Source organism: Aquarana catesbeiana, linkage group LG02, assembly GCF_042186555.1.
Source record: "Aquarana catesbeiana isolate 2022-GZ linkage group LG02, ASM4218655v1, whole genome shotgun sequence".
Lineage (NCBI taxonomy): Eukaryota > Metazoa > Chordata > Amphibia > Anura > Ranidae > Aquarana > Aquarana catesbeiana.
In genome coordinates, this window is record NC_133325.1 from 445,658,909 (window position 1) to 445,673,961 (window position 15,053).

General features: G+C 39.2%; 1 protein-coding gene across 1 annotated transcript in view; it reads right to left on the reverse strand.

The window, feature by feature from the left end:
- Window positions 1-14,804, reverse strand: part of MATN1 (matrilin 1) — a 35,325-nt gene extending 20,521 nt beyond the window's left edge. The window contains exons 1-2 of the mRNA XM_073615569.1: window positions 14,611-14,804; window positions 11,329-11,675 (exon numbers count right to left, since the gene is read on the reverse strand). Coding sequence (XP_073471670.1) covers window positions 11,329-11,675; window positions 14,611-14,695 — 432 coding nt within the window. The 5' untranslated portion in view covers window positions 14,696-14,804. The remainder of the gene's footprint in view (window positions 1-11,328; window positions 11,676-14,610) is intronic.
- Between the last annotated feature and the right edge of the window lie 249 nt (window positions 14,805-15,053).

Below are 15,053 nucleotides of genomic sequence, written 5' to 3' on the forward strand. Positions count from 1 at the left end.
AAAAAATTCACTTTTTTGAATAAAAAAAATAAGACAACAGTAAAGTTATTTTTTTTATATTGTGAAATATAATGTTATGCCAAGTAAATTGATACCCAACATGTCATGCTTCAAAATTGCACCCGCTCTTGGAATGGCGTCAAACTTTTACCCTCAAAAATCTCCATAGGCAACGTTTTAAAAATGCTACAGGTTGCATATTTTGCGGTACAGAGGAAGTCTAGGGCTAGAATTATTGCTCTCACTCTACCGGTCGCGGCGATACCTCACATGTGTGGTTTGACCACCGTTTTCATGTGCGGGCGCTACTCGCGTATGCATTCGCTTCTGCGCGTGAGCTCGTTGGGACGGGGGGTTTTTAAAAAATTTTTTTATTTTTATTATTTATTTTACATTATTTTATTTATTTTTACACTGTTTTTTAAAAAAAAATTGTGTCACTTTTATTCCTATTACAAGGAATGTAAACATCCCTTGTAATAGAAAAAAGCATGACAGGACCTCTTAAATATGAGATCTGGGGTCAAAAAGACCTCAGATCTCATATTTACACTAAAATGCAATAAGAAAAAAAAAAAAGTAATTTAAAAAAATGACATTTGAAAAAATGTGCCTTTAAGAGGCATGGACGGAAGTGACGTTTTGACCCAGCTTCCGCCCAGCAGTGTCATGGAGACGAGTGGGCGCCATCTTAGCCTCACTCGTCTCCAGGCACAGGACGGAGATGGATGAGATCACCTCCGCCGCTACCGACGGCTCCGGTAAGCGGCGGAGGGCACCGAATCACGGCGGGAGGGGGGGCCCTCTTCTGCCACCGATAAAAGTGATCTCGCGGTGAATCCACCACAGGGACCACTTTTATCTGAAAGCCGGCCACCGCATGAAAACGGGGATACCGGGGTTATGGCAGCTAGCTGCTGCCATAACAACGAAAAACCCCTTCAAAGTTTAGACGTACATCGTCGTGCGACGGTCGGCAAGTGGTTAAAATGTGCGCAACAAGAATATTCACCTGCAGTAATCAATTGGTAAATGTCACATTCATTGCTTTATAAATATGCCCCAGAATCTAGGCTTTTTCCTTTACTTGTATCTGTGGCCTCACTAGTAACTTCGCTATCAGAATACATTGGGCAGTGCTGCAATCAATTGGCTGTAGGACCGATCGAATACAAATCTTCCAACAAGCCCATTTGTGAGAAGTTGATCATTAGATTGACTTCTCATGAACAGGAACAATCATAGATGGATTGAATATCGACTGGCCCAAGTGGATTTAGCCCAACTTTGATCCATATGTGGCCAACTTGATGCACAAGCAAATTCAGATGAGCTTGACTAACCCAAAATAAATCTGAACTTGTTTATGCAGCTACAGCATTATTTTTTTTACATTTGAGAAAAGAGTTTTACATAAATGTGTAACCTGGACTGTAGCTGATATTTGTTGTGGAACTTCTTCCTTTGTTGCTGCTGTATTCTCAGAAATACTACTGGTACCTCGAGCCACACCAGAAAGGCAGAGGGAGATTAGGGAAGTAAACAAATGGCTGAGGAGCTGGTGTAGTGAGGAGGGGTTTGGGTTCCTGGAGAAATGGGCTGACTTCTCAGTCGGTTACCAGCTCTATGGAAGAGACAGACTGCACCTAAATGGGGAAGTTGAAGATCTGCTGGGAGTGAAGATGGCTGAAAAGTTAGAGGGGCTTTTAAACTAGGCGACGAGGGGCAGGGTCCTGAGGTAGAGATAGCCATATTCCAGAGGGTAGTATTGGGGGACATTAGTGGTAGATTGACTAAAGCACCCAAAGCACCCAAACCCGAGGTAAGTATAGTAACTAGTCCTATTTGCAACCTCAGAACACCCAATAAGGAGACAGTATGCGACCAGTCTAAACTATGTGGCATGTTCACCAATGCCAGGAGTCTGGCGAACAAGATGGGAGAACTAGAGCTACTGTTGTTCAAGGAGAGTTTAAATTTTGTAGGAATTTCCGAGACTTGGTTCAACAGCTCTCATGATTTGCTGGCAACCATTCAAGGGTATTCCCTATATCGCAGCGATAGAGAGGCTAGGGGGGAGGGGTATGCCTGTATATCAAAAATGATGTATAAATGAATGTGAGAGATTACATCACTAAGGGAGCAAGGGAGGAGGTGGAATTCATATGGGTAGAGCTGCAAAGGGATGAAACTAAGGGGAAAGTAATAATGGGAGTATGCTATAGGCCCCCTAACCAGAGGAAGGAGGCGGACCTCCTATCACAATTTGGATTATTGGCAAAGATGGGAAGTGTCATCATAATGGGGGATTTTAATTATCCAGACACAGACTGGGTGGAAGGAACATTCATCTAAGGCTCGCCAGTTCCAAAATGTCTTGCAGGAAAATGTCATGGGTCAGATGATAAACGCACCAACTAGAAACAAAGTGTTACTAGATCTACTGATTATCAACAATACAGACTTGATCACCAATGTAGAAATATGGGGCAATTTAGAAAACAGCGATCACAGGTCAATTAGTTTCAGTATGAATCAAACTAATAGGAAACATAAGGGGAATACAAAGACACTGAATTTCAAAAGAGCCAACTTCCCTAAACTACGAGCCGTGCTAAAAGATACAAATTGGGATAAAATCTTAGGAACAAAGAACACGGAGGAGAGATGGATTCGCTTTAAGAGCATATTAAATAAGGTCGTCAGCCAGTGCATCTCATTGGGTAATGCATTTAAAAGAGTGAACAAAAGTCCTGGATGACTTAACGCCAATGTAAAAATGCATATAAAAGTAAAAGAGAAGGCCTTAAAAAATACAAGGCTGAGGGATCATCATTAACATTCTAACTTTACAAAGAATGCAACAAGAGATGTAAGGGTGCAATCAGGGCGGCTAAGATAGAACACGAAAGGCACATAGAGGAGAGTAAGAAAAATCCCAAGAAATTCTTTAAGTACATAAATAGTAAGATCATATTGGTCCCTTAAAGAATGATGAAGGGAATTTGGTTACTAAGGATGGAGAGATTGTGAAGGTATTCAATTTTTTCTTCTCCTCAGTCTTCACAAGGCAATCGTGGGGTTTCAGTAACCAAAACTGCAATGTTTATCCTCATGACATGTCACAGGAAGCACCTTCATGGCTAACAGAGGACAGAATTAGAAATAGATTTGAAAAACTTAACATTAATAAGTCACTAGATGGCTTGCATCGGAGGGTCCTTAAGGAACTCAGTCAAGTAATTGCCAGACCATTGTTCCTAATTTTTACGAACAGTCTACTGACTTGAATGGTACCAGCAGATTGGAGAAAAGCCAGTGTAGCACCAATATTTAAAAAAGGGCCAAGATACATCCCTGAGAATTACAGACCAGTTAGCCTAACATCAATTGTATGCAAGCTCTTGGAGGGGATGGTAAGGGACTATATACACGATTTTAGCAATAACAACTGTATCATTAGCAGTAATCAGTATGGATTCATGAAGAATCGTTCTTGCCAAACCAATCTATTAACCTTCTATGAAGAGGTAAACTGCCATCTAGATAAAGGAAGGCTCGTAGACATGGTGTATCTGGATTTTGCAAAACCATTTGATACAGTTCCCCATAAACATTTACTGTACAGTAAGGTCGGTTGGCATGGACCATAGGGTGAGTACATGTATTGGAAACTGGCTACAGGGGTGAGTTCAGAGGGTAATGATAAATGGGGAGTACTCAGAATGGGCAGGGGTGGAAAGTGGGGTCGCCCAGGGTTCTGTCCTGAGATCAATCCTATTTAATTTATTCATAAACGACCTGGAGGATGGAATAAACAGTTCAATCTCTGTATTTGCGGATGATACTAAGCTAAGCAGGGCAATAACTTCTCCACAGGATGTGAAAAACTTGCAAGAAGATCTGAACAAATTAATGGGGTGGGCAACTACATGGCAAATGAGGTTTTATGTGGAAAAATGTAAAATAATGCATCTGGGTGGCAAAAATATGAATGCAATCTACTCACTGGGTGGAGAACCTCTGGGGGAATCTAGGATGGAAAGGATGACAGGCTCAGCAATGGCATGCAATGCCAAGTTGCTGCAAGCAAAGCAAACAGAATATTGGCATGCATTACAAGGGATTAACTTCAGAGAATAAACAATAATTCTCCCACTCTACAAGACTCTGGTCCAGCCACACCTGGAGTATGCTGTCCAGTTCTGGGCACCAGTCCTCAGGAAGGATGTGCTAGAACTAGAGAGAGTCCAGAGAAGGGCAACAAAACTAATAAAGGGTCTGGAGGACATTAGTTATGAGGAAAGGTTAAATAAAAAGAGGTTACTCCTGTGCTATCACTAAAGTGAAGATGAAATTAAAAATAAATAGTGCAACTGCTGCAAGCACCGATAGGTGAATCCGGAAACCAAGAGTTAAGCAATATATTGTGAATGGTGCTGCGCTGTTGTAAACAAGATAGTAAACAACAAAATATATATCTGATACAAGTGAAATTACATACAAGCTGTCAATCCAACTCTAGTAACAACTGTCTATAACTTTTAAAGTGCAAAAGTGAATTACTATAAATGAACACAAGATGGCAGTGAAACTCCTATGTCAACTGTATACAACTTGTTAAAGTGCAATTGTGAAATTAAACGTCCAGTGCGAGGTGATTCAATCCACACAGTCTATAAAATCACAAAGTGCTTGGTAGAAACATAAAGTGCAATAATAGTGATCTCTGGATTCAATAATAGTAAACGTGATTGTCCCAATCTAGATCATACGAATTAAGTGTGTGTGGTGGTATCTCTTTTTTCCATGCAGTAACACCTCTAGAGGGGGTGGCCTCTTACCTTAGAGGCTGTAAGGTAACAGCATGGAAGTGTAGCAATGGTCTCATTTCCTCTGCAGGCCCTTTCATGGGTGTCTGGTGGGTCCTATCCCCTGGGGGGTCCTCGTTATGTTGATCCAGCAAACAATACTGATAGCTGATGACTCCACTTCATGCCGCTTCCACATGCACCCCAAACAGAATAAAAAGGGGGGAGGGGGAAGGAGAGGAATGCCCGGATGGTGTAGTATGTCTTGTAAAAAAAATGTATTACATAAAATCACGGGAAAGGTAACACTCACATTTGTTGAGCAAGTAAATCTCCACGAGCGCCGAGCTCGTCACCTGTGTCACTTCCGGTTGCACCTGCCAGCCAATCCCAATGCGTATCATCATGAGTCACATGACATTCCCTGATAAAGTCACGTGATTCATGACGATACACATCGGGATTGGATGGCAGGCGCAACCAGAAGTGCTGCAGGTGACGAGCTCAGCACTCGTGGAGATTTACTTGCTGTATCCCAAACAAATGTGAGTGTTACATTTACCATGATTTTATGTAATAAAAATGTTATTTCTACCAAGCACTTTGTGACTTTATAGACTGTGTGTATTGAATCACCTTGCACTGGATGTTTTGTTTCACAATTGCACTTAAAGCGGGATTCCGGCCGGGAAAAAAAAAATTTTAAGTCAGCAGCTACAAACACTGTAGCTGCTGACTTTAAATAAGCACACTTATCTGTCCTGGGTGCCCGCGATGTCAGCCGCCCGAGGCCGACCCATCCCTCAGCTCTCGGGTCCCGGCACCGCCATCCTAACTAAGGGAAACAGGCAGTGGAGCCTTATGGCTTCACTGCGCGTTTCCTACTGCGCATGCCCGAGTCGTGCAGCGCTTTGTGAATAGGACGCGATGTGTTGTGGGACACACACAGTTCCCATAACGCACCGCGCCCCATTCCCCAGAAGACAACGCGGGGAGGAGAAGACAGAAGATCACCGCAGCGTAGGAAGAGGCAGATTAGGAAGACTGCCTAGCAACAGCCATTTCATGTAAGTTAAAAATTATTTATTTTTTTTCCTCCCTTTTTTTAGGTTTTTTTATGCAATTTTTTTTTCAGGGTGGACCTCCACTTTAAACTAGTTATATACAGTTGAGTTTCACTGCCATCATGTGTTCATTTATAGTATTCACTTTTGCACTTTAGAAGTTATATACAGTTGTTACTAGAATTGGGTTGCCAGCTTCTATGTAATTTCACTTGTATCAGATATGGATTTTGTTGTTTATTATCTTGTTTACAACAGCGAGGCACCATTCACAATATATGAGGAAAGGTTACGAGCACTGAACTTGTTCTCTCTGGAGGAGAGAAGCTTGAGAGGGGATATGATTTCAATGTACAAATACCATACTGGTGACCCCGTAATAGGAATAAAACATTTCCGCATAAGGGAATTTAATAAGACATGTGGCCATTCACTAAAATTAGAAAAAAAGCAGTTTAACCTTAAACTGCGTAGAGGGTTCTTTACTGTAAGAGCGGTTAGGATGTGGAATTCCCTTCCACAGGTGGTGGTCTCAGCAGGGAGCATTGATAATTTAAAAAAACTATTAGATAAGCACCTGAACGACCACAACATACAGGGATATACAATAATACTGACATAAAATCACACACATAGGTTGGACTTGATGGATTTGAGTCTTTTTTTTCAACCTCGCCTACTATGTAACTATGTATTATCTGACAAAGTTAAACTGAATATATGAAATTCAGAAATGCAGCAGCCATCTTTAAGGGGACCACTTTGCAATGCTTGTCTATGGAGTGTCTCCAGTGCAGGGGGCAGCCATCTTGGCTGGATCTGATTTGATCCTGGAGGTGATTAAGTGCTGCAAGGAGAGAAGAGAGAAAAGGTTGCTGAGAGAAAAGGTGAAAGGACAAAAGGAGGAAAAAAGAGACTGGACTGCTGGTTGAACAGAACTCTGCCATAGCTGACCACATATGGGAGAGATTCCTCATAGCTCAGTGTGAGGTGTGATTTGGATGCCTGGTGTGATCCAACTGTAGTAGAAAGCACCCCCACTTGTAAGGAAGAAAAATATGGACTGTCTCAGCATTATTGAAAGAAGGAGACCAAAGCAACTTACATCCCTGTCTGATTTCAACTTGACTTTTACTGAATCAGAGCATATGTCCAGAGACCCAGAAGATGGTGCCCTGGGTCTTGCAAAAGATTAACATTGTACAAGTTCATCTGTTGTCTACTGGGAACTATTGGGCTTTCTTCACACGTCCCAACTTTGATGGACAATTTTTGTTTTCATCAGTCACTGGCCAGCGAAATAAAACTAGGACTTTAACCACTTGCCGTCTGCGCTATAGCTGAAAGACAGCTACAGCGCAGACTTAATTTGCCGGGAGGGTGTCCCTGGACGTCCTCCCATGCTTGAGCGGCCTGTGCGCCCCCTGCAGGGTGCACGTTGCATGCTCTGTGATCAGTGAGTCTATGAGACTTGCCTGATCACAGATCGGAGTAAGGGGTCGATCCTGATCAGCTGTCAGCCAATGACAGCTGATCATGTGATGTAAAGAGAGCCGGTAATCGGCTATTTTTCCGCCTCACGCTGATAGCGTGAGGAGGAAAAAAAAGTCGATCACCGGCCCGATCGTGGAGGTGTCACCAGTGTCACCTACCAGTGCCCACCAGCGCCACCTACCAGTGCCCACAGTACCACTCATCAGTGTCCACAGTGTCACCTATCAGTGCCCTCAGCATCACATATCTGTGCCCACAGTGCCACCTATCAGTGCCCAGAGTGCCGCCTATAAATCACCATTCAGTGCGTCATTACCAGTGCTGCCTATCAATACCACCTACCAGTGCCACCTACCAGTGCCCATCAGTGCCACCTATCAGTGCCCATCAGTGACATCTATCAGTGCCACCCATCAGTGCCACTCATCAGTGCCACCCATCAGTGCCCATCAGTGCCGTCTTATCAGTGCCCATCAGTTCCTTCTTATCAGTGCCCATCAGTTCCGTCTTATCAGTGCCCATCAGTGTCGTTTTATCTGTGCCTATCAGTGTCACCTTATCTGTGCCTATCAGTGTCGCCTTATCTGTGCCCATCAGTGCAGCCCATCAGTGCCCATCAGTGCAGCCCATCAGTGCCCATCAGTGCAACCTCATCAGCGAATATCAATGAAGGAGAAAAATTACCCGTTTGCAAAATTTTATAATGAACTATGAAACGTTTTTTTTTTTTCCAAAAATTTCTGTCTTTTTTTGTGTGTTCAGCAAAAAATAAAAACCCAAATGGTGATTAAATACCACCAAAAGAAAGCTCAATTTGTGTGAAAAAAATGATAAAAATATCATTGACCGCGCAATTGTCATTCAAAGCGTGACAGCACTGAAAACTGAAAATTGGTCTCTGCGCAGGAGGGGGGTTTAAAGTGGGGTTCCACCCAAAAAAACAAATATACCTGAAAAATTCTAAAAAAACAAAAAACAAAAAAAATTTGGATATTTTTTTTTACTTACCTCTAAATGCCTGTTGCTAGGGGGTCCCTCGTAGTCTGCCTCTTCCTTTGCCTGGGCTGGTGACATCACTTCCCCCTCGGCACAGGAAGGGCTCTGCTCTGTTCCCTCCCTCCTGTCAATCATCTGGGACCCATTACAGGTCCCAGGTGATTGAGCGGCCATGCGCAGTGGGTGCCAGGCTGTGAAGCCACAGCCCGGCGCCCACAGTTGAAATGCCGGCACCGACGAGCGGAAGGGGGGGGGGACGAGCGGGGCTTCGATCCCCGCATCGCTGGACCCTGGGACAGATAAGTGTCCAATTAAAAGTCAGCAGCTACAGTATTTGTAGCTGCTGACTTTTAATTTTTTTTTTTTTTTTTTAATGGACCCCCTGGGTGGAACCCCACTTTAAGTGCCCAGTAAGCAAGAGGTTAACTACAAGTTATGACTTGCTTTATATACTATTGATAGGCAACTGCAGTTCACTTCCTCTTTTTGTTTTTATTTTTTCTTTTGTTTTTCTGCTTAGAATTGTCATGTCTTTACAGTGGGGCAGATTCCTGACTTTTGTCCTGGGCTTTTTTATTTTTTATAGTTATTTTTAACCATTAACACTTTTTGTGTTTCTTTTCTGTGCAGTTTCAAATTTCAGCCTGTTATCATACACAGGATTAAATAAAATACCTTGGGCAGATTTTTTTTATAACTGTTTTCTTTTTTTTTTACTTTATCCCCAGAGAGACATATCCATTCCTATTACTAATTACTGATTTATGAATCTCAAATAAAAGTAAGGTATGTCATTTAGTTTACAATTTGTGTATAGCTAACTCACAGCTATTTCTGACAAAGGTTTGTGTGTTTCAAAAGCTAGTTACACTATACCTGAAAAGGGGCCCACTCCCATCCCTTTGCACGTCCAACTGATAATACCTGTCATAGCTTTCTGTGTAAGCTTTATCTTAGCTACATTCCTTAAACTGAATGCTCTAGAGCTCAGTAAATATTAAACAAAGAAGCATACAGGACATAACACTACTTAGTCCTGATATGTGCAAATACCATACTGATACAGGAGAATGGTTTGTAGATATTACAATTATGTAGCACGCTGACATCTGTAACATTAAAGGCATTAGTGTTAGCTTGCTATCAATGCATCATCATTTTTCCATGGTTTTAATGTTTATGACAAGTTTGAAGAGCCATTTACTGAGAGAATAAACAAGATTGTCATTGCTGATCTTTCCTTATGAAAAAGCTGTTTGCCTGGCTATCATGTCAATCCAATGTCTATATTTTCTTAGTCTGATTTAGAATGGGTATGCAGATACGGAGGTTTGACTTTATTTGCTCCAGCTCAGAAACTGAGAAACTAATGAAGCCATCGAATGAGCAAGACAGCCAGGTAACTAGAATTTTCACAAGTGGTCACCAGTAACAGTCTACTTATTTTTTGTTAGTACAGGTTAAAACTAGTATTGCAGATAATGAGGCACCATACAGATCAAATGTCAACTCAGTTGTTCAATGTCACTGTATTGGGAAGCAAATATTGTAAATAAGTCCTCCCTATAAAAATAAAAAATAAAGTCCCTGCATTCAGCAATTAAATTAGATTTTTTTTTTTATGTTTTACTCCTATATACATATGTTCAGTATACACATAAAATCCACCGATGCTTATGACTGTTTCATATGCATACCACTTGCATTTCTAAAGTGGAAACCAATGCATCAGTTAATTTATGAATTTATGGAATAAAGCACCATTAAAGGGATTTACCGGATATAAATATATACATCATTTTAAAGTGTATCTCCATGCAAAACTTTTATTTTAGCTTTGGATATTATTTTAGCTTTTTTTAATGCTGTCTGTGTCCTCATTGCGGATATCCCCTTATCTATTTTTACTGATGAACATTGTCACCAGGAATGAAAGTGAGGAGAAATACAACATGTTAAAGTTGTCCCCAGAACAAAAGATAAGGGTAAGTCTTTCTATGGCGGGCCTGTTTCAGGGACAACTGCAAAGAGGGGAATTCACCTTGGGAGATTTGTTAGAATGTTCAGTGTTATCTTTGTGACAGGAGGTGAAGGGAAATTTCTCCAATAGTACAAACAGAAAAAAGAAAAAAATAATAATACCTCACAGGGGTTTCTACTTTTTCCCACTATATCTAAAACTAAAATGAATTTTGGTTATACATACCATTTAGATGCTGAGTGTGAGACTGTGACCTGTGATGTATATACAGTGATGTATATGTTTTCATCTAAACATTCTGTAAAGTGTGGGATTGGATTTTATATGGCAATGATCTGAAAAGGTTAAGATCTCACATTAACAAGTGGATCCTGGATTCTTTCACTACCTCCTAACTTGCAGATCTAGGTGTCAAGCTTTACCTTTCCTTGTTGAGCTTTGTTGTTATAAAAAGAGATCATTTCTGCAAATTCCTTTTTTTCTTAAGCTGAATGGGAAGAAATTTATAGCTCCTAATTTATTCTTTATTAGGAGCTCTTACCAGAAGTGAAGAATGATCTTTCAAGGTTTTGATCATATGGAAATGAACAATTAGACTTCCATTCATGCAAAAAAAATTAAATCCGTTATTAAAAAAAAAATGTATGATGAAAATCCTTACATTTATTTTACAGTGATATTTCAGATGTTAAATATCCTTTTTAAATGATATTAATATAGAAATGTGTGCCCACCATCACACATCATACAAAAAAAAGATAAACCTTGTTTTTTGTTTACTTGTTTGTATTGCATGGAGATAAGTAATTTTGTACTGCCCATCTTGTAATGGACACTATAGGGACAATTAAAATTACAAGTATGATTCATTTTCACCAAACCTGGGAATAAGATTTTTTTTTATGAGATGATACTTGGGTCTTCTGATAGAATAAAGGGATTATTAATATTGTTGTGGTAGATTATCATATGCACTGCTCACCTTCTTGATACCTGGTGATCTGAGACGTGCCCCTTCACCTTCAGTAAAAGCCTGGTTGATGGCATATTGAATGGCAAGGCCTGTCATTGTACCGGTGGACAGAGGCTGGACTTTTTTGACTGCCTGAAGCAACGCAGCTTTAGTTTTGTGGGTTTTGAGGGAGAACTCATTTTTGACAGAGCTGGCATAATTGAGGACTCCGACTCTTGTGGCATTTACACCGACATCCAGAGACTCGATGACCTGAGACAAGAAGACTTTGACTTGTTCAAATTCAGAAGGCCGTACACTACGTGAGCTGTCTATGATGAATACCAGGTCAGTGGGGTGAGTCCTGCAGTTTGGGCCTTTGTTGGATGAGAGGCAAGAATAAGCAAAGGATTGTCTATGTTATTACATTTAACAGACACTCATATACTCTTTTACATGTCATTCATAGTTTTTTGCTGTCTACAATAATTAAGAACACATATCATTAAATGAACAGTGACTACAAATTAAGGCTGATCTTTGTGAGATGGACACAGCAACAAAGCTACTTTTCATAAAATTACCAAAAAAAACATTTAGTCGTGGTTTACAGGATACAAGACTGATTATCATGATCTCCCATTAACTGGGACAAGATCACACTGAAGAAAACAAATTTTAAAGGCTAAAGCACGGAAGTAGCAGTTTTAGATTCACAGTGATAAATATTTTTAAAAGAAAGGTCAAATCAATATGTTTGTACCGTGAAGGAATTTAATCAGTACAATGCTTCATTTGTTATTTTACTGTGTTTTGTATGGCTGTGGCCATTGCTAAAAGGCAGCATATTCCAAGCAGGCTGTATTTATTTGAAAACCTGATCTCCGTATTGGGTTCCAAAAATCTGACATACAACTTACAACTTGATGTGGCTCATTATTAAAATACATTAGGAAACTATTTCTTAACATGTCATGACTAAAAAAATTTTATATTTTTTCAGTTACGGATTTTCATATTTTTGACAGTATTTATCTGTCTCATGCACTATAAACATGTGTATACTTAGTGATTGAAAAATAACATGAAAATTAAACAATTTCTCTAGGAACCTAAAATTAGTATTAATTGACTTGTTTCACATACAGCAAACTACTGTCAATACTCTACAGAAGTATTCTTCAAATAAAATTGCCAGTTGTATTATTTGCTATGAGAAGAAAGATATCAGAAACAACAGATGTAAATGAATAAAATCAATACTTTTTTATTTATTAAACCAGAGTGAAAGATCAATGTAAATTATGACCACACTAAATCTATGGAAAGTTCAAACAAGCAGAATATTTGACAGAAGCCACCAAGGATTTGAGGATTCTGACATAACCATACACCACACCAAGCTCTGTGTGCTCATTAAAACACATTGATCAAACTGTTAGCACAAGCTTAGTGTATTGCATTATCATTATTAAAAAACGCCCTAAACTCAAAGGTTAGAAACATCTATAATCAAAAAAAAAGCAAGTAACAACATTTTTAATAATAATCGTAAGGCACAAAATAATTATGAACATACGCATTAATAATAAAAACATATTACATAATTATAAAAACGTTTACTCTTTCACTACTCAGACATTTCAACAGTGTCATTTGATAGAGATTAACCTATATTAAGTGTCTAATGCTACTAGGCCAAAAGCAAACAAGACTAATGTAAAAAAAAAAAAAATGCAAAATGAAAACATTTTTTTTTTATTTCAGGCGTAAAAAATAACATGGACAATTTAGTAACACAGTATGAAAAGCTGTCATTTGAGGTAATGCATGAATTCAGCTTTCATTGGCTGCTAAAAGCATCTTATTTTGTACATTTACAGTAGTTTAGGTACACAGAGATAGAAAGGGGATTCATGCAGGATATGTACTTTAGATATTTTCTCCTTATACCATCAAGAACAACTTTATAAACATGTAGCTGTAGTGCAGTCGTGTGCAATAATAACAATGTAGATAGTTAGTAGGTAACAGACATTGCTACATTGAGCATTGTCACATGGGGAGAAATGAGGTTTGTGTAGAGCTTTTAAAATAGTGGCTTTCCGAAAGTAAGTGACTAAGAAGATGTGCTGTTATAATCAAGGTGTGCTGTAGCACCTTAGTGTGTCTGCTGGGTCATGCAGTTTTGTGAATATGCAAACTACAGATTTACTTTAAATCAGTCTTAAATAATGTTTTCTAATGTTAAAGCTGTTTACATATATGTTTATATCTTTATAAAAAGTATGTCACAGCTTCTGAAGCCATAGAAAACCTGCTATGTCTATAGATGTCCCCATTTTTTACAGCTAGACGCATGCTGAAGAAATGTGGCCAGAGATATAGAACATGGTTTATTTTTTTATTTAAGAATGATGGTTGGAGGACAACATAAACATAACATTTTTTCATACAAAAGGTTTTTGTTTATCAGAATGACAGCATTTATGTTGATCATATATTGGCAAATATAGAAACAACAAGTAAACCAGAGCACCAGGTACACCTAATCAATGTACCTTCATACTTGTTAATCGCGACACACCTTATACTTTATTCACCAATCACCATGATAAATCGCACTGTTCAAAGTGTAGAAATCAATAGAAACTGGCCAAAAAGCATTTACTAATCTGATTTCAGAAAACTGAAATTTGATTGCTTACTATGTCTAAAACTGGCCATGCATTATACAACTTTCTTATTTAACTTCCTTTAGATTTACCTTCAACTATGTAGTGCAAGGACCTGTCTGATTGCATACAAATTGAAGGTGTTTAGGTATATGGTTTTGGTGAATCTAAAGGAAAATTGTACAAGAACATTGTATAATATTTGGCCAGCCTTTGCTTTTCACATTGCTGATTAAACTGCCTTCCAGTACAAGGCTGCTTATCTCTTGTTAATTCTATAAAATAAAATGTGTTACAGTTTACTTTGTGTAAAAATTCTAGCTTGGCTAAAATATCTAACCAAATACATAATAAATCATAATAAATTATCTATCTATCTATCTATCTATCTATCTATCTATCTATCTATCTATCTATCTATCTATCTATCTATCTATCTATCTAACGTATTTGTTGGTTTTGATATTAACTAAACCGTTAGAAGTACCCCTTCCACCTTTCCAAAGTATTTGATAGGAGTTCTTTAACACACTTAAGTTAACAGTGCTCAGGTTTGAAGAATAATATTCTGGGTCTTTTACAATGTGTTGTTTACAAGTTTGTGCTAAGGCCATTCAAAAAGAAATAGGGAACTTACCCCTTTGCTGCTGTGGTGGTGCTCCCACTGCAACATAGGCATAGCAGCTGAAGAGCAGAAGAGCGGAGAGTAGACAGGTCTTCATGATGTCCAGAGGGGAGTCAGAAAGCAAAGTGAGGATGAAGGAATGGGTAATTTGTGTTCAAGGTATCTTACTTACATCCCTCCAGGTGTGCCTCCCAGTTAAGTGACATAGAGGGGTGGAATGGGTGGGGACTGGCTTGAGGGAGGTGAATTAGGAGGAGGAAGATTAAGGAAAGTATATTTATCGTTGTATAATATTGGTTTTCAAAACACTAAAGTTAACTCTTTCATTTGCTTTGACTTTTCTTTACTATAGAAAAGTTGTAGGTACAAGAGAAACTCTTAAAGCACGCTTGTTACAGCTGTCTTCGACATCACCTACACATAACATGAAGCTAGAATTTAATAGTGGTGGCTGT